At 43.5% G+C, this 23138-nt stretch overlaps 1 protein-coding gene across 1 annotated transcript in view; it reads left to right on the plus strand.

Annotated features, from left to right (window-relative positions):
* Window positions 1-3270: 3270 nt before the first annotated feature.
* TFCP2L1 (transcription factor CP2 like 1) overlaps window positions 3271-23138 on the plus strand; it is a 31658-nt gene continuing 11790 nt past the window's right edge. Inside the window, exons 1-3 of the mRNA XM_030454334.1 lie at window positions 3271-3399; window positions 7782-7933; window positions 21946-22022. Coding sequence (XP_030310194.1) covers window positions 3338-3399; window positions 7782-7933; window positions 21946-22022 — 291 coding nt within the window. The 5' untranslated portion in view covers window positions 3271-3337. The remainder of the gene's footprint in view (window positions 3400-7781; window positions 7934-21945; window positions 22023-23138) is intronic.

Here is a 23138-nt window from a genome sequence, read left to right on the forward strand (position 1 = left end):
TTTTTTTACAGATGAGAAAGGGAACAGAATTTGTGACTATCTCAGTCATTTCAGTGCCAAGTGACTCTGAGAGCCCAGAAATGGGTCTGAACCTCTTGACTCTCCAGCAAAGCAGAGGAAGGGCATGCCTGTTTTCTACTCTGTGCTTAACTAAAGTGATTAGAATGACCAGAGAAGCAGCAGAAACAAAATTCTGGAGCAATAACATCTTAAACTGAAAATGCAGATATTAATGCTTGCAGGTTTTGTGCTTGGGTTTGTGTGTGTGTTGCTTTGCTTTTTTTTTTATTAATCAAAAGGACTTACATACTTATAACCATTGTTCCTCTTTGTGCCAGCTTGAACTCATCTGCACCCCACATTTGTGCCCAGGCACGAATGTCCACATGAAAGATACTTATTTTTAAAATACTTTTTCACAGAAAGAGCATCCTGAGGTCCCTTCATAGAATTACCTCAAGTACTAAAATATGCCAAAAAATATATTCAGCCCAATCCCTTTTAATCTTATGAGCAAGGCATTTTACCATGGCCAGTTGAACAAGCATCTAAAGAGAGATGAAGAGCAATGACTCTCACCTGGAATGTGAATGATTTTCACCTGGAAAGGAGTAGGGAGCAAAGGGAGAATTGGGTGAGAAATCTGTGGTGGAGAAGATTTCTTCACTGAGGGTCTGTGTTGAGGAAAGAGGAAGAGCAGATGCTGGGTGATCAAGGGAGCCCCAGAGGGGAGCAGTGAAGGACTTGGTCTGTATGATGTAGTGGATTTTGAAGATCAGGAGAGGGTATTTGTTGCTGTGACTCAAACTTCTGTGCTGGGGCAAGAGCAGGAGTTGCTGCTTCCGGTCTGAAGAATGCTGAGATTTCTTTCAGGAGAGGTAGACAAAGAACAAAGATGCCTTTTTTTCCCTTCAGATTTGGCTAAGAAAGGGATGGGAAGCACAGGAAGATTCAGAAGACAGACCTACTGGCAAAGTCTGTGTAAAATTAATTAGCAGATCATACCTTATTTTCTATAGTTGGGAAAAGGCCAGAAAGGAGTGGTATTATTATGAGTATTTTTTATTTCAACATAGTTACTTTTTAGAAAGATAGTAAAGAAAATGTCAACAGGACAGACTTTGATGGGATCCTTCCCTTCCCATTTACTATGTGTTTCTCCCATCAACATAGAAAAATTCTTGAACTGTGGAACGATTTTTACTGCTAGAGAAGTCCTTGGACACCTCAGGAAACTTTGTTTTGTTTCTCTGTCCAAGAGCTATATATAGACTTTGCTCAACCAAGGTCTGAGCAGCTGCTACTGCTCAGATGCTTTGTGAGCAGAGCTAAATATTTTGAAGAGGATAAAAAAGTGACAAGATAATTCCAGACATTTGCTTTGAAAGAATCAGGTGTTTATCTAGCTGTGTAGTAACAGAGGAAAGAGAAGCTACCTTAAAAGTATATTTATCTATGCTGGTTTTTAGTCTGAATCTGACAGAGTCTGGCAGATAGAAATAATGCATCTCAAATGTAAGACTCATAACACCCCTGTGAAGGTATTTAGTTACCTTTTAGGTTACCTCAAGCTTCACCTCACAATGCACTGGAATATAACTGCCAATGCCTATGGTTACATTGCATCTCTCTAGGGTTCTACCTAATGATGGTTCACAGGTGATATGGCAATATAGTTATTCTATAATCATAACAGGATAATAAAAATTTAAGCTGACGGAGAAATGCCGCTCTCTTGGCTGTAAAATATGGCAGTACATAATAATATCTGACAACAGGAGTGTGTTAACTGCCTTTTTCTCAGTTGAAATATGACCAGGAAGCTCGCAGGTAGGAAGGCTTCTCCTGCGAAAACAATTGGAAGATTTTTAATGACTGAGAGTAATTAAGGGTCTGTTTCAGTTTCTGCTGATCGAGATACAATAGCACCAAAGGGAGGGAGGGAATCCGCTCCACTGTTTTGCTCCCCTCCCCAAACTATCAAACATGAGGAGGATTGCTGGGATGGGAAGGTGTACAGAGACTGTGGGGTAGGAAAATGGTGGGTTTGAACAGCCTTGGAGGTGAAGATGAGAATCTGCAAATTGAAATGGTGTAGGAACAGGTATCTCTTTCCTTATGTAGGGAGCTGGCTTAGGAGAGACAGGTTTTTGGGCATACTGTCATATGGCTAATGGGTTAGGGGTAAGATTAGACCCTGACACTGTCCTCTTGTTCCTCCGTATCCTCTGGTAAATCACTTTTCCACCTGGAAAATACCCCCTAACATGAAGTTCTCATTGACCTAAGCACAGTCTAGACAGTCAGCATGAAATTAAACCGATTAGCTGTTGTTAACTGAGAAAAAAACAGATTTTAGAGGAACCTGAGCCCTGAGTGATTTCTCACACAGCCCTTCTGCTGTCACCTGAAGCTGCCAGGACATCCCCACAGCCCTGCTTGAGGGGGTTTGTTTTTAAAACACATGGGCAACAATGAGGGGCAGAGGGCAAATCCCAGCAGAGCTGGTCCAGAGCTGTGGATCTCTCTGGGCTCTGCTAGAGTTGTGTTGCTGCTTGAGGGATGCTGGCTGCCTGGGGCAGGGTTTGCTGCTTATATCCTGAACATGAGGGCCAGATGGACAAGTGTAGGAGGGGTTTTGTCCCCTGTGCTTGACACTGGTGAGGCTGCATCTTAAGTCCTGTGCTCAGTTTTAGACCACTTGGAGATTGCAGCCAGATGGATGTTGGTCTCCTCTCCTAAGTAACAAGCAACAGAACAAGAGGAAACAGCCCCAGTGCCAGGGGAGGTGTAGATTGGATATTATGAAAAAATTCTTCACTGAAAGGATTGTCAGACCCTGGAACAAGCTGTCCAGGGAAGCAGTGGGATCACCAAATACCTTAGGAAGTGATAAAAGCTGCGTACATGTGGTGCTTGGTGACACGGTCTAGCGGTGGCCTTGGCAGTGCTGGGTTAGCGGATGAACTCGACGACCTCAAAGTTCTTTTCCAACCACGCGATTCTGTGACCCCCGCTCTCCCCAACACCTCTCCGGGTACCGCTCCCCCCGCCGAGGGGGCTGCCCCGGCCCCAGCCTGCCCCGAAGGGAGGAGCGAGGCGGGCCGGGGGCGGGCCGGGGGAGGGCTGGGCTGGCTCCGGCACCCCGGTCCGGCCAACCCGCGGCCGCCGGGGCTGAGCCATAAAAGGTGCGGGAGCCGGCGGGGCCGCGGCTCCGTCTGGCCGCAGCCGTGCCCGGGCGCCTCGGGGTGGGCAGCCCGGCTGGCCCCCTCCTGCCGCCCGGCCTCCCCCAGCCCCAGGGACTGCGTCGGGCCCCCTCCCCGCCCGCCACCCCAAGATGTTGTTTTGGCATACGCAGCCGGAGCACTACAACCAGCACTCGACCGGCAGCTACCTGCGGTGAGTCCCTGGGCTGCCCGCCGCTCTCGGCGCGGGGCTTGGAAGGGCGGGAGGGAGAGGTTTTCCTCCATCCCCGAAGACCCCTCTGCCTGCATCCCCAAAGCCTCCCTCTGCCTGCATCCCCAAAGCCACCTGGCGCGGCATTGCCCGGGGTTAGCGCCGCTAACTCTTTCTGAGAGGTATAGGCGCTTTTCAATTCCCCCCCCCAGCCCCCCCTTATTTCTTTTATTTGTTGTTTTAGTTATTATTAACGCTTAGTTAGACAACGATCTCCGGGCTCTTTTCATCCCCTTTCCGGCTTCCCTCTTCTCCGGGGTTTGGGTCGGGCGTTTCTAAGGTAGAAGGTGCGAGGGTTGCGAAGCGCTGTCAAAAGTCTCTGGAAAACGTCTGCTGGCAAACTGAGAGGGCATCCAGTTTACTCAGGACAGGATTTCTTTCTCTTCTTGGCTTTTTTTTTTTCTTTTTCTTTTTTTTTTTTTTTTTTTTTTTTTTTTAGGACGATGGGTAAAAAGCTCAGAATTTTGCTTTCTGAACTTGTCTAAACCAGCTTTTTCCTGCCTCCACACAGTCGCATTTAATTAAATGTGCCTAATTTAAGCACAAGGGCTGCTAAACAATAGCCTGTAACATGTGTAGCACAAACCCGTATTTCCTCCCACCAAAAGACAACAAAGCAAACAACTTAGGGAGTTTCCTTTCTGTTGGGTGCTTATGAATTATTATTAATTTTTTTTTTTTTCTGAATAAGTAAAGCTGAGCTCTCAGCTGGTGTCAATTGCTGCCGCTCAACTGGAATGTGATTTTGTTGAATCTCAGCAGTGGAGAACCTGGCTGTGGCTCAAGGACCTTACTATAAAAATGTACCCCCAAATAACCACTGTTGAGAAACACTGACTTTGTCTAGCAAAGCACTTCAAATACAGATAATACTTCCCTTTCAAGGAGACACCCAACCTTAATTGTTCCTGCTCCTTATCAGTGTATTTGCGAAAGAATTTTTTTGGCTGAATAATAATTCCCCACTATCAACTGATAGAATACTGTGAGGTTCTTGGTTTCTGGCAGCTTCCCTGTTTCTTCATACAAGGTGCTTTACCTCCTTCCTCTACCCCAGTAAGTCTGTTTTAACAACATGTATGTGGCAGAAGTTTTGCTCTCCCTTGCTTTGTGCTTGCAAACCTTGTTTTGTTGAGGACTGTGAGAATGGTAGCAGTGAATGAGCCTTGGCATTGGTACTTGGTGTGTATGGTCTGGATCAAGTCTGGATCAGGTTTGAGACAATATTCAAATTCTTTGCAACTGTCTGGACAACATTAGACTATTTCTCCTGATTTGAATACTGGCCCAGAGCTGAAGCCTACCTGATCTGGTAGGAAGGCTGCTAGTGTGCAGGTAACCTGTCGATGGTTTAGAAGAAACTTCAGCTTTAGTGAGTATCTGCCACTGTGACCATGGTGGTTTTGATCTGGGACTAAAAGTCCAAAAAGCAGTTCTATGGCAGCAGTGGCCTCAGGTGCTTCAGGGAAGGTCAGTTGAATAAAACCCTTGGGGTTTTTTTGTGGGGACCTCTAGCTCTGGCCAATTCAGTTTCTGTGGGAATGTGTCAAGACATGCATTTCTAGAGGGGCATTCTTCTGCTGAGCTGTGCTTTTCTGAAGGCTCTCCATACCCACTTGCAGTACCTTTGCAGAAGAAGATGAAATAGTACAATCCTTGAAGTAACTGCAGGAAAAGTTTGTATCAATTCTATTTTGTGGAGATCAAAAGCTTTGTGGATATCTGAGACATCTGTATAAATTCTGCCATACCTCGGTGGTATTTGCAGTTATAGCAAGAAATTCTACAGAAAAATCCCCATAAATCTTCATTCATTTTTATAGAAGCTCTGTACTTATTTTCCTTATGTTCTGCCAGATGGCTGAACTGTCTCAAATAACTTTCTCCTGTCCTAGGTAACTGGACTAGCCCCTGGTTAAGACCAGAACTGTAAAGCTTTATCATAAAGGTAGAACTTGGAAGAGTTTTAAGGGTTTCCACCATTTATTTATTTATTTATCTATTTATTTTTAAAGGATGGGAACTGTTTGAAAAGTCTACTTTTTCCAAAAATTGATTTGCAACTCTTGAGTGAAGGGAGGTGAACAAATCTTGTGATGTTTTATATAGCTATAATTAAGAAATTGTTTTAAGCTTTGATCTGTTGTTTGCACCAAGTTCCAAACATTTCTAATAAGGTGAAATATTTTAGAACTTCCTTCAAAGCCACAGATTCACCATTAGTTCAAAAGCTATAGGAATTAAAAATATGATTGTGTGGCTTCATAAGCACTTTAATATAGCAAAGGTTTCCAGAAACCAAATCAAGGATTCCTCTGTGCTTATAGTCTTCGGCAATCACACAGCTGTTCCAGTAAGTGTAGGGGTGTTAGGAGCCTGATGTGAAACATAGTATTTGTATTTTGGCTTCCCCTTGCCTAAATTTCTTGACTGTTTTCAGCTGAATAGGTGTGCAAATTCCTCACTCTCCACTGTTAAACCTGGGCCAGATTTTATGCACTGTTTTTATGCAGAACTTCAGAAGCTTTTGGGTTCAGAGTGTTTGATCTGTTCTCATCTGCAAAGCAACATGTGCTCTGATAGCACCGTGCAGACGAGTGCATTAGGAGCAAATGTTGGCATCTGGGGTGTGAGCTGACTGTGGAGCAGTATCAGATCCTGTGTGTGTGTGTGTGTGTGTGTGTGTGTGTAGCAATGCTGTCTATTTCAGAAATCTACTTCAGGCATTTCTGTCACTTCATTACTGTAGTAAATCATCATCACTAAGGGAAAAAAAAAACAAGAAAAAAAAAAAAACACTCTATGGCTGCAGAAGGGCAAGAACTGGGGTTATGTCAGTAATGCCAGTAAGTGGGGCAGGATGACTTTGAGGTGGTAGTAAAATGGAGGGGGTGAGGTGGAAGAGAGGATGGAAAGAGCAAAGAGTGTTTTTTTTCTCTTGCTTAAGTGTGAAATGGCACAGTTTGGTCTCTAACTTCATTTTGCCATAAACAGGAGTAGGGGTGTTTGAACCAGGTTCTTCAGCAGTTTGCTATGAACTGATGCAGTGTTTCACTGATGACCTGGGTAGCCTTCAAGGTTGTGGGTGCTGTGAATGAATGCAGGGTAGATCATTAACAGAAGAGGCAAGGAAAAAATTCTTAATGCCCTTTCCACAGGGTGCATGCCTGTACATGCTGGCATGTTGCTGAACAGTTTTTCTTACAGCTTTTTGTGTATACAGTTACTGAAAAGGAACAGAATTGCAGACTCTGTAATGGGAATCTCAAGTCTTCATGCATCTGGAGGAAATGGAGGAGAAAAAGAAATAATCACTTCTTGTTCTGAAGTGTCTCTGTGTTCAGCATAATCCTTCTAATTTGAAAGGATATTAACGTCTTAAGTAGGTGGACACAATGATCAGAAATGTTAGTGACATGGGAAAGGCTAATGTGGTTCTTCAGTCTCAGACATGCTAAGATAAGGATGCTTATTCCTGACATCTCAGTTTGTACTAATCATTCTGTTGTGCTCTCAGCTTTGTTAATACCTGTTCTGCTTGGGGATTAGTGCAGGCTGGGGTCAGTTTGGCTGTAAATCAGCAGGCAGGTCAGCATGAACATCTGGTAAAGGAGCCAGAACTGGGACTGTGCACAGATTCTAGTGAAGTGGCTCCTGAGCACACACAGGTGTGTGTCCATTTGTGAAGTAGCTCCATGTTCTCTTAAGAGCTATGTTAGTCCTTGGGACCAGGTTTATTGGGGTGCAAGGAGATGTTACGAGTCAATTAATTCAGCAGTTCATGCCATCATTTACTGGAATGCCTCATTTATACACCAGAGTTTTGGCTCGTCCTCATAGGCATTTTACTAATTTGACATTCAGCTATCCAAAATTGTGCCTTTTCTTGGCTTTTTTTTTTTTTAAGTATTTATATTTTTAAATTTTTGTTCTGAAAAGTTTTTGTTCAAGAGCCCAGGAGCTCTTAAACAAATGTTTTTCCACAAGGATGAAGAATCTGGTTTTGATAAATTTTTTTTTCTTCATCAAGTTGACTGCTTAATGGAAAAGTGAATCTGATTTATGCTTTAAAAATATAAATTACTTATAAGCAATATTCTGTTTTGCTAATGCTGTGACCTTTTGTCTAGTGCTGACATCCTAGAGGCAGAAGTTGCTTTCTGACATTATACAGACCAATTTTTTTCTTTCTTTTTTAGCTGTCATAACTCAGTGTTTCTCTGGAGACCATTGCCATTATCTCAGGGCATGAGAATCAAATGCAGACTGAGGTAAGAATATTCTGTGAAGTCTTTGTAACTAAATGTGGGTGAATTGTGTTGCAGAGATGTCCTTGCGTTACCCATCTTCAAGCAGGAAGAACCGCAGCTGTCTCCTGAGAATGATGCCAAACTCCCTCCCTTTCAGTATGTCCTCTGCACAGCCACCTCACCTGCTGTGAAACTGCACGAAGAAACCCTGACCTACCTCAATCAAGGTATGGTTTGCACAACACTGAAGGAAGGCAGATTTCCTGGGAGCAGTTAATGAGATAGAATCTCATACTTGTGCCTTACTGGGAGGGCAGGGGGACTGGAAAGAGAAGGGGAGAGGGGTGGAGGAAAGAAGGAATATTTAATTTTTCCCATTTTTATACTAGATTGTCAACTCATGTAAAATTATAAAATATCATTGATTTAGCTCTTGACTTAAAGCAGCATTATATCATGCATAGTTCCCTGTGGCCAGGTACTGATTTTGATCTCAGACAATTTGAACTGCACCTTCTTGCCTTCATCTTAACAACCCAGACTAATTAAGCAGATAGTTAAATTTTGGTTTGAGAAGGGATCTTAACATTACATATCTCCAATGGGCATCGCCATAGCATGAGTTCACATCTATCCAAGGGCTCGTTGGTGGTCTGGGCAGTGTGGCATTGCTCACATGGGGTGGGTGGTGGGATTCTGCTCAGTCCCTACCTTGACAAGTTGTTGGCTAAACAAGCACTGTCTTTTTCTCAAGGCTTTTCTTTCCTGACCCCCCCTCCCAACCTTTGGCAGAATTTCTGCAGACACATCTGTGGTTGGAGTTTGGCTGTTGCTTTGCAGCACCTCCTGCATGTTGGGTCCTGGAAGGATCAGACTTCTCCAGGCATGGATTATGCTGAAACGTAGTATGCTTATTTTCTGCCAGGTTGTAAACAAGGGTATTAGCCTAGCAACAAGCTGAAGGCTGTCTGCTCTGTGTAACCAAGATCCTCTCCTGCTTCAGGACACTGCCCCTGCTCTTCCATCTTTGTGCACTGAGCATGGAGCTCAGTCAGATGCTGTTCTGGCTGCCTTTCATTTGATGTTTGTACAAAGCAGGGCTCTGACCTCAGGTGGGTCTGGCTGCTGGATCTGTGTTGTTAGTTGGTAGACCCATGGAGCCCCGCTAGTAAGATCAGCCAAATGCTGCAGGCTCTGTGAAGCCAGATATTCCTGTCACATAAGCTGGCACTGTGGTGTTTGCAGATCAGAATATTCTTGAGAATCTGGAACTGTCTTCTTGGTTAGCTCATCCAAATTCAGGAGACCCCAGGAGGAAATATGGGGTATATCAAGGAGGATCTGGAGATATATTTTTCTGTAAAACACTGATTTTTTTCCTGTTTCAGAGTAAACAATTTTCTGTTGTGAAAAGCAGCTGATAGCCAAATATTTTAGCATAGATGAGGCAGTGTCTGCTTCTTTTCCTCAACAGGGCAAAACTTCGTCAACTCTTTTCACAATACCATGAGCTTTAAAAACTCTGCAACTAGAGCAGTCTAGGTTTCCCTGTGTAAAGTAAGATTGTTTTTGCCTTTGCAGATAGACCAACCTGTGTTAGGCTTTCTTCTGTTTACTATTGCAAGGAGTTGTCTACTGCTTCATCTTGATGCAGTACTGACCCTTTTCCTTGGCAGACCACCAGTTCTTGTATATCTGCTACATTTGTCTTTCATTCCTCAAGGGGGGAAGGTGGAATGAGTCCTTAGAGAACACACCCTGGAGAGCATGGAGCTGGACAGGAGCAAGGCATGGATGAGGCTGGCAGGAGCTGTGTGGTGGGGCAGAGTTGGGAAGGGGCTGGGGAAGAAGTGAGCACTCCTTAGTGCTGCTTGGCTTGTCACAGTAGATGGAAACTGCATCTTTTCCTAGAGGGTCTTTGGGGTGATTAATGGCAAAAGGCAGTGCATCTCCTGACAGTTGAATGGCTCACCTCTTTCCCTTCCTTTTGTCAGGAGCTTTGCATCTGGGTGTCATCTTCTCAGGAGCATCCTTACCTCATTTCTTTAAGCTCCCAAGCAATTTGTCTTCCTTCATACACTGAGATGCTCCTACTTTCTTGAAAAAACTCTTAAAATTCAAGGCTCTATGTATGTGGATGTGTTGGATTTTTTTTTTCTTGATATTGCAGTGTACCTAATTTAAAAACCATTCTGCTCAACTCCAGCAAGTTGCTCTAGAGTCCATTCCATTGGCTGGACTCTTGCTTCCAGCATTGACCCTTTCCAGTGCCATGGGCAGGCCTTGACTGTAAATTTGTCTGACATGTAGTCTTTCTTGATACTGAGTCCTGTAGACCAAAGTCCTGTGCCAGTGCTGGTTAAGGAAAAGGGACTGGAGTCTGCTCCCATGTGGATATGAGCTGCTGTGAGAAGCTGTGTATTTGTTGAAGGCAAATAAAGATACAAGAAGAAGAGGATGCTGGATACATCTTCCAGACAGCTGTGGTTAGAGCTGAGGTCTCCATTTTCTGTTGGTGGGATGTATCAGTGAGGACATTGCCTGGGGTTAAAAGAGATGAGGGTTTGTCTTGCAATTCCATGCCAATGAATTAATTTGAATTTGCATGTAACCTCCCATTTCTCTTAGAAGTTTCTGGTTAGGAACTTCTACATACAAATATATTTGGTCATCTTCATGATCTCTGTATCAAAAGCATGTTCCTCATGCACTGACCTCTTTTAATTCTTGACCTGCAGAGTTTCCCATCAGGTACCTGTTGTGTAGGTGTTTTCCCATCTCTTCTCCAGAACCAGAGGAGGGCGCTGCAGCTCTTTACTTGGACCTGCTCAACATTAGCCAGGGAACACCACACTCATCTCAGTTGTCCTGCCTGAGCTAGGGCTATGTGCAAGTTAAATACTCTGACAGAAAATTAGTCTCATTAATAGAATTATGTTGTATGAACCCTAGGAGGTAGGTGAAGGGGACCTTGAGAAAGCCCAGCTCTCTGGAGCTTTAGTCAAGGTAAAATGACTAACTCCAAAGCCCTGTGACCCAGCTGCCATCTCCTGAGTCAATTTAGACCATTCTCTATACCTTATCACCTTATGCTGACTGTAAGCAAAGGGACACCTCTTGCACCTTACCCTCTTTTTGTGCTTATCATGGTCTGGCCAAACAGTGTCACACAAAACTTCCCTTCTTTGTATGCCTGAGTTTTGTGATGCATTACTTTTGCAAATGGGTAACTTCATTAGTGGGTGTCTCTCTACCTCTACTGTTGAGAGCTTCAGTCATAGCTGGTTCCTAGTGCAACTGATACAAAGGTCCAGTGGCTGTCCCATCTTCAACAGTAATTCATACCCAGTGTGATACTTACCCGAGTCATAAGGACAGCTTTTGGGGTTTTCTGCTTGCTGGGTGACTCTTGCCACTGTCCAAATGTTCCTTCCTGGCTTGAACCCTTCACCACTCAGTCACTGACCTTTTGGCACTGTGAAGCAGCTCTGCTCCCAGCCCTAAAACCCCTCCTCCACGTGTGACTCTTTCAATGGTGTTTGGTGAGTGGGCCAGCTTGGGAGGCAGTCCATGTGCAGAGCTGGATAGAAGCAGCTTGACAGAGCTCTGGAGTGGGGAAAGCTGGAAGAACTGGGTAGCAAGTTGAAGGCCAAGTTACATAGCAGAGATTGAAGAGGAACTACTGGAGAGATTCAGGTGAGATCACATTTCACATGGGCTAGGAAGAAGGGTTGTCCAGTGGCTGTGTTTCTTTACAGATGGGAGTGGACTCCAGGCTTGTGGAGCACAATGACTTCTCATGAGTGTTGCTGCTTGCTGGATAGACCCAGAGGGATGAGCAGTGGCATTGAGGAGGAAGAGAACTTTGGCCTCAGCTCTCCACAAGGGTGAAGGAGGCAGCTGAGGGGACTCCTGAGCTGGAGACCAATGTTTTCAGCAAGGACAGGGGAGAGCATTTGTGAGGGTGCTTAAGGGAGTGAGCTTTGCTGTTGTGTTAAGTTGATTTGGGGACATTCAGGAGTGGCAGGCTCCCAAGCTTGTCTGTTCCAGTTTGAAACCATGAGAGCTCGCTGGCTGCAGCTCTAGAACCAGCCTGTAAATGAAGTAACTAGAGTCAAATCCTCAGCTTGGTTTCCAAAGACTGACTCATTACACTTGTCCTTCCCGATCTCTTACCCCCCCTGCCTTCCCACATTCCTTGGGTAACTGGAGCCAGAGCCTTGTTAGACCTAGCTGAACATGAGCTTGGTTTTGTTAATCCTTAGGGCAGTTCCTACATTAAGAGGTCTTTACTGGCCCTCAGGAGGATTGCTCATCCGACAGGACAAACAAGAGATTTACTAGTATGGTGTTTTAATGCCACTCCACCTTCAGCCCACAAAACTAGTAGAGGTGCTGAGTCCTCGCATCAGGAGCTGCTGCTGGCATTGCTCCTTTGGTCAGGGATCCCATTTGTCAAGAAAGCTTCACTGTCCAGAAGTCTGCAGCACAAACATCACTTAACGTTTTTGGAACTTGCCCGCCTTTTAGCACTATTTCAGTGTCTCTTGTGGATAGGGATTTTTCAGACAAACAATCAACCAGCAACCATATTACAAACCACTGCTTTAGCAAGAGAGCTTGATGCAGTTGCATATTCCATGATCTGCAGTCATATGGGGTGTGGTTTGACTATGGCTGGTTGAAACCAGTTTTAAACACAGACAGAAATGGGAGCAATGAAGGTGGTTCCAGAAATTGCACCAGGAGGAATGTGGAGGAAACAAGCACTGTACAGCAGATCTGAATGCTAATAAATGTGAGGAAATAAAATAATTCCTTAAATAAAAAAACAAGAAACACACAACAAAAAGCCAAGAAACACAAAAACCTGAAAGTCATTGCCCAAGGGAATTGGCTTGTAGTGCCAGAACCACATGTGGACTGTGAGCTGTTCAAGTAATGATTTTGTTTCATGACCAGCATTTGTTTGGCTCAGAGCCTCAGATCTAACTTACTCCAAGTAGAGGGTGGTTAAGGTTGATGGCAGGGGGTCACTGAGAGCAGGCTGTGTGACAAATCCAGCCCTGTCCTCCAGTGGCACTTCAGAGGAGCTGGCTATCACCTGCCTGTTAGGTTTTCCTGGTCTCTGTTCAGCTCTCCAGAGCTGTGGTATGTGACTTGTGGTTCTTGGCCATGTGTGGATTTTAGTATGCAGCTGGTTAGGTTTAGGAAGGCTGGCCATCTCTGTGTTACACTGTCTTCCAGGAGTCATCTTTATTGCCAGTCCTAGACAGCTCAGAAAACAAACCAAAAACCCAAACCATGAGGGAAAACCACTAATATCGGAGAAGACCTATGATGATATTGGGAGCACTGCTGGAGAGGTGCATAAGCAACAGATGCTTCATGAAGCTAAAGAGGGATTTAGTTTGAGTCTGGGCTGCACATAAACGAAAGCCCAAAATTTCAGCCCTCGGGTGCAGAGGTGTGTATCCAACCTCAGTGCCTTGTCCTGCCTCTGCTCACTGTAAGCATATCCTGGTTTCTCCTCCAAAGGAAGGTTCAGAAACCACTGGGCAATGTGCAGCTGAAGGGGACATCTTGAAGCTAATTGCTGGGGTAGGAGATTAAATTGCTTGCAACAGAAGGCAAAATAAAACCTTTGCCTCCCTTAAAAAGTCTAAAGTTCAAATTTGGTTGTCTAATCTTCTACAGCCAGAGAACCCAGTTTTAAAGACTAAGATTTACAGTAAACGAAAAAAGCTGTTTTGTATTGACGTTAACTCATACGTAATTGAGTTTTTATGGGGTCACAACTGACTGAATGTTTGTAGTTTTCCTGGAACAATTCTTTATTTGCCTAAATGAAGTGTAGAGAAGTCTGAGTGACCAGCTCTGCCTGGGTGTGCTTCTGGTTTAATTATAGCTCTGTTTGTGGGGATATATTTTCTTTGTTCCACTCTAAGAACTGCCTCTTTTCCAAACAAACACTGCCATTACTGACCAGGCCCTGGGTATTTCCAGGGGCTCCATGCTGGTGGCCCCTCCTGTGTGGATTTGCACTTCACCCTTGCCTAAGATCCCATGAACAACCCTGACTTTCAGTCCTTGAGCCTGTGCACCCCAGTGGCTGCCCACCTAAGAATCCTTGATCCCTGATCGGTCTGAGGTCCTTGACCCTTTTTCCCCTTTCTTCCTGGGTTTGAATGGCTTAAAAAATGGCTAACAAAGCTAGCTTGTCTTTCCCGTTTCTTCAACAGGCTACTTGGTATTTTTGGTTCTTGTGGTGCACCTCTTTGTCTTTGGAGAAGGAATTTGTCTCCTGCCTGACTTTGAAGACAGCTCTGAGTAGGTTTTGGTGTCTCTGCTGAAGCCATTAATTGTGCTAGCAGCAATTTCCCCATATGTTTGGCAGCTCTGTCTTCACTTGGCAGCCCAGGATAAACAACACTGTCTCCAAACCACACCATCCCTAAGCTCACTATGAATCTTGCTTCAGATGACAGAGCACCTCTGCATAAGCAGAACATCTGACTTCTGTTGTCCCTAGGAAGCTAGAATCTCAGTTGTCTTTTACCAAGAGGCTGTTTTCTGTTCTTTATGTAATCACTTCTTCTGTTGTTAGCATCTGGATGAAATTCAAATGGGATTGTGAACTTGCTGGGTTGTAGCCAATGCACAAATCCTACTGGAAGCCCCTAGACTATATTTTGTACTCCCGTAAATCTTCGATATCTGTGAAGGAAGGAAGTTCTCAAAAGTTCCTCTGAGAGTAGTGAGAAGCAAGAGAAAATCAGTAAGATTTTTTTCCTTGTTTTCCATGTCACTTTTTTACTTTTTTCCATTATCCATAACTACTTTGAGATTCTCATAATTATGACAGTGACATTTTTGCCTGTTTTTGCAGCCCTTGCAGTCTGTATTGGTGTACCTATCTATCCAAGCAGATGTGGAAATTTTCAGTTAGCTTTCCCTAGCTTGCCATGTCCCAAAAATTCACATTTTAGGTAGTTTATGTGCATAAACTAGTATGCTTTAAATTGTGCTGTATTTAAAATCTGGTGGGTGTAGGGAAGCACTGTGGGTTAGACATGATTATCATACATTACACCAATAAAAGCAGCTGCCTCCTTTCTAAAGAGGCTGGGAAAAAATGGCCCTTTTTTCCTTTTGCTCCCTACCAACCATTTATTATGTGTTCCTGAAACCAGACAGAGTGTACCTTAGCAGTGAGATTCCTCTTGTGTGAGCTTGGAGCCACATTTGTGACCTGTGTTGAAGGTTCAGTCTGCTTTGAAGGGAGAGTTTTCAATTAGATCTTTGGCCCTGCTATGTAGCAGACACTGAGCAGCCAGGTGTGGGGCTGGGATTTGCTTTTTCCCAGTTTCTTACTGCAGAAATGTGGTGCAGGCAATGTCTTCCCTGAGGGCATCTGAGGGAGTGGCTTGATGGGGTCAGGTGTCATGCTCGGCCCTTCTGCATCCCTTTTCAGCGCCCTCACCCCTGACCGTTCTTCTGAGTTATCTGAACCCCAAGTAAATATTACACACAAACCTACTCTCACAGAGCTATAAAACCTGTTGTCCAAATTGACTTAGAACAGGTTGAAACCAGAAAAAGCCTGTATTTTTTACTTACACAGGGGGAGGCTGAGGTTTTCTGAGCTGGACAGATGTGACCAAGATAGTCCTGGGTGTTTCGAGTACATGCTCAAAAAGTGGAAATACAGGAAGAAATTATTTTCACAGGGCAGAAGCTCTTTCAGATTTCCACCAGAAGTCTGTAATTTCTTCGTTGATTCATTTGTGTTAAAAATCAAGGTTTAAGCCATGGCTTCAATTAAGTGGTGTCCAATGAAGTGGGTGAGATCTATGCAAGAAAAGCCCAAGTGCACACAGTGAACTTAGCATCTGGGAGTGGTTCTATGTCTACTGGCTAGTTCTGTGTCCTTGATTCAAAGTTAGACTGTAGTCTTGGAGGAATTAAATATACATCCCTCTCTTCAGAATGGAAACCACTGTAAATAAGGAATGTTTCTGTTAGTGCCTGTCAGCTATGAAGTGTCACCACTGCAAAGCAGACCATCTTCAAAAGTCTGGGAATAGTATGGCTCAGCCAAATGTTCGTATAGTAAATGAGCACTGGATTTTTCCTCCAGCAGACTTGGCTCTGAAGCCTGTGTTTGGCTTTCCCACAAGAAAGGGGTAGAAAAAGAGAAAGAACAGGGAGAAGGAAACCCCCTTGAGTTGGGGGCAAGATTGTAAAAGGAGGAAAAACATAGGAAGGAGACTTGATGACAGTGTAGCTCTGTGGTGTGGTAGAAGTTGAATAGGTCTGCTGTGTTCCTGTAGCCTGCCTACCCTGGTGGTAGTGTGAGTAGGGTGGGTAGCATCAGTGGTGAACTCAGATGAGTCCCAGATCTCAGTGGAGCAAAGGGACCTTTTGCTGCAAAGGGAAACAGGCAGGAGGCAGGTGAAGGGCAAAACTGCAAATAGTAAAGCAAGTGGTGTATATATTGTGGTTCTTGTTGCCACAGAATAAGTAACTTCAGAAGGAGATCATACAAAAGAGGTGTGTGTGAGCTTTGGTCATGACTGCGCAGCTTGATATGGACATGATCTGGAAACTGTGAAGTTATGGCCAGGAAAAGGCTGGCTGTATCCACTCTACTCCATCCCTGGCCACTTATAACTGTGCTGTGTTGAAGATGAGATGTAGGGCAAGATGGACTGCTGTTCCAAGATGACTCTTGCATTGGTTCTGCATTTCCTGGACCACAGTTGGTTCTCCTTTGCAGGATTTCCATGTCCCTAGCTTAGTGGGAGCTTTCAGGGTGGCCTATTGTGTAGCTGGTGAATTTGTAATATCCACTGGATAAACATCTACAGCATCTTGTCAAGTGAGGCTGCAGTAAGCAACTGCAGAATATCCACTGGCATTTGTGGCCTGGGGAGGGAGGATTCTGGCCTTGCTCCTTGTCCTGCACAGTAATCACACACAGGACACCTCAGCAAGACTTATGCTGGTTTATTTTTGCTTTTGTCTGTTGAAAAATGTGTGGGCAATCAATCAAGCAAGTTGAGATGCCAGCTCTGTTGCTCTTGCCTGTTTGCCCTGTGGGTTCATTGATTGTTTTTGTGAGACGAATCTCATGTGTGTGCCCAGTGCCCTGAAGAGATGCATTTGGCAGTTCTAAAGGTGATCCTCCTGCCTGCTGGATGTGCTTTGGTTCAGAAGGATAAATGCCTCTTTCCACCCCCCTTCTCCTCCTTCTGCATGCTGCATTCAGCTGTCAGCATTCCTTTGCCTTTATCTGTGCACTGTTTAGGATGTCCATATAAAGTTGCTAAATGGAATTTTTATTGGCCAGCTTGGCTTAATAATCAAACAGTTTCCAGGCTGGTTCTGTCTAGTGCTATGTGGATCCATTCTGAGAAATAGGGCTCACAGCTTTGTTTGGTTTTTTTTTTCTTTCCACCAACTTTTGCTGGGGATATTGCTTAGTATAAGATTAGAATTTAATTAATTGCTGGAAAGGCAAGTGTACTGCTTGGCTTGATTAAGTAAGGCCTGAGTCATGGGCTGGAACATCAACATCTTAATTAGAAATTAGTGTATTGTATTGGTGTATCGTGCAGAAAACCACAAAAAGTGTAGTGCAAGTGGCCCTTGAAATGTAACACCAAAACAAACAGAAAAAAAGCAAGCAAGATAATTGTGGTTGTGTAGCAGATAATCTTTAAACAAAATGCAACTTTGAGTTGAAATAAATATAATCTTCTATAATCAGAAGTTGCCTAGAATTCCTGATGGCTGACTCATTCCAGCAATGGACCTTAGTTAAACTATTATAGATTGTACCTTCTGAGTGTGTGAAAGTGTTCCCATGTTGAACTAGATTATTTTTCATCTGTAGCAAATTGTTGCCTTTCAATTCTTTTTTTCCCCAAACTAGGTGGTCATGCCTGCGTTTAATGTGCATTAATTACCAAAGACAATAAAAGTTAAAAAAGGTAAACAGTCCGTAAATCCTCTTTAAGATAGATTCAATTGCTTTATGAATCACCGAGCAGGAACTCTCTGGACCTGGGTGGTTACTACTTTGCTGGATACTAGTCTTGTTTGTAAAACAGAATTGCTCAAACTCTAGCCTGGGAGGAGGTTGCATAAATTTGCTGTTGCTCAGGGAATGTCTGTTCAAAATACAAATTACAGTGTATCATCACCCACCCAGGTTTTTATTGGTACCCCTGAAGCCTTCAGTGAAGCTGAGAGACAAATTGCACCTCAGGACTTTATTCTGGTTTTCCAAATATTTCTTAGCATTCTGTTCCCTACCCGAGGTAGGGAAGAGCTGTGGCAAGCTCTGGCTGAGGGGAGCACCAGCTCATGCAGGAGACTGCTCTGGCCTCAGCTCTGCTGGGGCTTTGCTTGCAGAACCTATTCAGAACCTATTCTTCATTTCAAGTAGTGAGAGAGATGCATTACATGCCCTTGTCTGTAGGTGTCCAATAGTAAGCGTGACGAGACCAAGGTGGTCACCATCTCTGAAGATGTTCTTGAACCTGTGTTGCCTGTGGTGGTGGAGCTCTGGCCAGTATGGGGATCATGAAAGGAAAAAGGTTTCAGCAAGTTGTTGGCCTTGAGCACTGGGTTTAAGACTGGGTCAGTAGTGCTGAATATTGGTCTGATAAAGGGGGACTACTGCGAAATTGCCAGCACTGCTCTCCCTTGCTTCAGGCTCTTCCTTCCATCTGAGCCCAGGGGATGTTTGGTTAGGGCCAGACAGTGGCCTGCTCAAGGTCAGACCATTTAATCAAATCACTGCAGAGCCTTAGCATCGGTACCCTCTGTCTCCAGATTTACCACCAAGTATTGACTTGGGCAGATGTAGTCTAACCTGTATTTGTACCTGAGACAGAAGGAGAAACTCAGTATAAGGGAACTCTCTTGTAGGTTTTGGGCTTAGAAAGTTACAGTCTGTGTTGGGAACTGGGAATACAGTTCATTTTAGTCACACTTGCAGACATGTTTCTTTACAGATGTGGGTACCTGAGTAAGAATGATCTGTTACTGATTTAGTTTTAGTAGAAAACTGCAGCCTTTACCTGCTAGAACTGGTGAGTCAGTAGAGCAGAATTTATAGGTGATTTGTGTACCAGACCCTTGAGTGACTTCTTTGCCCTCTTTGATGCCAGGGGGAATTCAGCTTTCTTAAGGTTAGGTTGCTATTATTAATTCTATTTTACAAAAAGATACTGTTTTCCAGCAGACAAGTACTGATTCACAGAATTACAGAACTGCCTTGGCTGGAAAGACCTTCAAGGTCATTGAGTCTGACACTGAAAACTTTGGTTTTGTTTTGTGTTTTTTCCTGCCATTCCTAAAATTGCAGAGTTGAGATTGTAAAGCACAGTTTGAGGAGTTTTGCTGGTAGTGATGGTGGAAAACATAGAGTAAACAAAGTTTGGAAGGTATTTTATAAAGGGAAAAAATATAATCCGAGCAGTTTGGTGCTATAAATGTCCAAATATCTGAACCCTGTCTGTGCTATAACAATGAATTATTACCATTGGCCAAGAAGCAATGTGTTTGCTCTAGTAAGTTGTAGAGAGAATCAGTTTTTCAAAATCAATACCAAAGCATTTGTATATAAAGAAATAGTGAGGAATTTGGTATGAATTCTCACTGATAGTGTTACAAAGTGCGTGTTTATGATATTGAGCTGGGAATGGTCTTGTTTTGATAACACCTCTGTGTAGTAACTGCAGTTAAACATTCATATGTCAAGGGGAAAGCAGCTAGCATAAAATATCATTTTAATTGAGGTTATTAATGGCACAAATGGACTTCCAGGGCTTACATCAGATGACCCATGTATCTTTAATGAAAGCATTTTATATTCTCTTTGGCTTTCCATTTAATATGAGCTTTGTGTCCACTACCGTTTCTTTTTTACCACTGTGCAGAATCTGTTTCTATCTCCATCCAAACTGAATCCCTCCTGTCAGGAGATGTTTGGTGCCTACTGCCATGCCACAGTGTTGCTCCCATCTCACGCAATGGTGAGAAGGTGCATGCTGCAGAGGTTTTGAGTGCTTGATGTGAGTTTGAAGGCAACATGGCTGATGGTTTTATGCCCATTATTTTCTTTAGTCTTATTGAAACCACAAATAAGTAAATCTGTGTATCAGTGCATAAATGTTTCCCCAAACCCTGCTAATTTCTGAGATATTTGTTAATTGCTGGTGGTGCTTTTGGTTCTGCCATTGCCTTCCTCTATAGTACAACTCATGCCACTTAATTTTTCTGTCTGAGTACATCTGAGTACATATCATCCCATCTGAGTACAATAATAGATGTATTTTACTATCTATTGAATGCTCCTGGTCTCAAATACTAAATTATCTCTGACTAATTACCCTCATACTTGTATGGGAATGAACTGTAAGTGCAAAAGTGTCTTGGCTGTGTGAATTTGTTTGAGGCAGTGAACTGTATCACTCTGTAGCTGATGAAATCTGTCCTCAAACTGAGCCATTAAGCAGCCATGTGCCTCATACAACAGAAATACACATGTACAACATATACACAGATACACAGGACAACAGAGCAAAGCAGTTTTATAAACCTGAGCCTGATCTTTTTTATGCTAATTCAAAAATATTGATTATATGCTGAGAAAGGTAATCTCCCTAACAATTCTCAAGTATACAATATTAAAGTGTATCACTGGGAACATTAGACAGTCTCTTGAGTTTAAGCATGAAAGATCTCTGTTTCAGGACTCTGGGTTACAAAAGCCACTTTTGCTGTCCAGTAGCCTTCAGAGGAAGATCATGCTTGTTATATTGGTTTATACATGCAGAAAGATATGTGTTAAGATCTATGCATGCTTACAGTGCTGATTTTTGTACATCCTATGGTTTATTGCCTCCTCTCCCCATGCCCGAAGCCACTTGTTGCATTCAAGGGTCATTTCCTGTTTGCAGAGCTCCTATTGACATCAGTAGCAGTGTTGTGCAAACATTTGGGCCTTCAATACAGCCTCTCTTTTCCTTTCTTTTTTTTCCTGCCGGCCAGCTGAACAAGCACAATTATCCCTGTTCTCCAGTGATATGGTCTGTACTCACATGGGCAACCGGAAGATCTGGGGCTCCCAAGGGGGAATCTGCCTGAAATGTAGTGGTGGCCCCCTGACAAATCATAAGTGTGTCATAAGTCTTCTGTTTCTAGGTCTAGATCCTGAACTATAGCAACTTCTTGGAGGGAGATATATCTGATTTTCAGTTTTCTTCATCGCCAGTTCTGGGGTGATATTGCTTGAGCCAGATCTCTTCTTGGTGTCTGCCTTCTTGTGCATTTTTCAGTTAAAGGATGGGTAGCAAGACAAACAAGAAAAACTAGCTATAAGGTATACATATGGTTCATCAATCATGCCTGAGTACTGGCTGTAGGTTTATTGTACAGAGTTGGTCCTATTCAATAATCTTCTATGCTGTCTTAGCCATTTGTACTTAAGATTTGGGACACTGTGACTTCAGTCTCCTTTGCCTGCTGTCTTAAAGGGAGATGTTATTTTATAAACCAGTTAACTCTACTGAAGTAGCTAAATTCCTTATGCTGAGAGTGATGGTGGTGGTGATATCTCAGAGTATGAATTCTCTACCCAGAATTGGTCCTTGAACATCTTGTAATACCCATTGCTGCTTCCACACATGTTTGAAGGACTATTTATGCCCTGAGCAGCCACGTTTGAGGCCTTATGGAATAAATCTTGTATTTCTGGTTCTCTGAAATACCTTACAAACCTGCCTGCTCTCTGAAGAAGGTGAGGTTTCACCCAATTTGCTATCCCCTGCAGAATTGTGCCTTGACCTGTTGTGCCAGCAGCTCTGCAACACACCCATTGCTTCAGGAGAAGGGATAGACAAAGGCAGAGCTGTTACAGCCTCGTGACACAGGGGCACAACTGGCTTGATCACCTTCATGACTCTTGGGAGGGTGACCAGAAAACTAGTAGCCCTGGGAGATATGGACTATGATCAATGCCCTAAGTGTTAGAGCTTTTAGTTGCCAAAAGACAAACCTTCCCCTCAGATTTCTGTTCTGCTTTAGTGCCTACTCGATTACTGGGGACAAATGCATTATGTTTTCCCTGATCAAACGTATGCTTTATTAGCCACATAAATGCCAGCATGACTCTCTCGTTGCTACAACATATTAAACACCTTGGAAATGTTTCCTTAAACTCTAGGTCAGTCTTATGAAATCCGTCTACTTGAGAATAGGAAATTGGGAGAGTTTCAAGATTTAAACACAAAATATGTAAAGGTAAGGAGAAATATAGATTTCTTTTCTTCCTGCTACTACCTACAGCCTGTAATGAAGGGCCTGACCTTGCTCACACTGAGACAATGGAAAATACTTTGCCAATGGAAGCAGGGCTGATGGAGTGGTTGAGTGTTAGTTTCATGGGACTATGTAGCTTGGCTTTACAGGGCTTCAGGGGAACCTTTATTATGTTCATGATCGTGACCCCTGAGTTTCACTGTGAATACTGAGTTCTGGGGAATCCCAATGTTTAGAGCTAAACGTGGTCAAAACTGGTAAGGGTAAGACTTGTCTCCATTTGTAACCCCAGCAACACATCTGGGTTGTACCTGTCAAATGGAGAACCCTGGTGTTTGCATCATTCTGCCATGCAGATTCTGTATAGCTCCTGTTTACTTTGGCAGTGGACACAATTATGAACGTACAGAACTTGGTTGTTTGGGTCTGGGGATTTTTTTAATGTGGTTTCCCAGCTTCTCAAACAGTTCAAATTCAAGAACTTGGGTTTTTAGTTCTGGATCCAACCTTTAAGCCTTTCTCTCCCAAATTCTTGGCTGTTCTGCCTCAGGATTTTTTTATTTTTTTATTTTTTAGTAGTGGGGACTAGTTGCAAAATTTGGATTCCAATCTGGATGTCAAATGTTGTTCAAGTTTAATCAGTTCCCTGTTTGTCTTTTGGCCCATTTCAGGAAGCACATGGATTGGGATTCCAATTTTGCAGGGGTTTGCTTGCTTCTTAGAGCTAGAGTTTGATTTGGGCATTTCTCAGGTTCATTGGCAAAAAATGCTCACTCCCATTTGATACAGAAGTCCCCAGCAAGAGATGGACTTGAGAAACTGGGAATTAAGAAGTCATCGACTCATGCTAGCGTAGCATTCTCAATGAACAAAAGGAAATATTAAGTTAAGGGTACTTTGTACTTGTCTGCCCTGGGGACTGCTCTTATTCCAGACTTTTTGTCTTCAGTTATTGATGTGCCTGGAGATGCAAATTCTCCTGTTACAGGAGTTTTCTGCAGTTGTTTAACTGTGTAGTGGGTCAGTTTACCAGCATACTAGGGCAAATCTAGTGCCAATGATTGGCTGTTTATGGCTGGAATCAAGTTTAATTCCCAC

Source organism: Calypte anna, chromosome 7 (assembly GCF_003957555.1).
Source record: "Calypte anna isolate BGI_N300 chromosome 7, bCalAnn1_v1.p, whole genome shotgun sequence".
In the NCBI taxonomy this organism is placed as follows: Eukaryota; Metazoa; Chordata; class Aves; order Apodiformes; family Trochilidae; genus Calypte; species Calypte anna.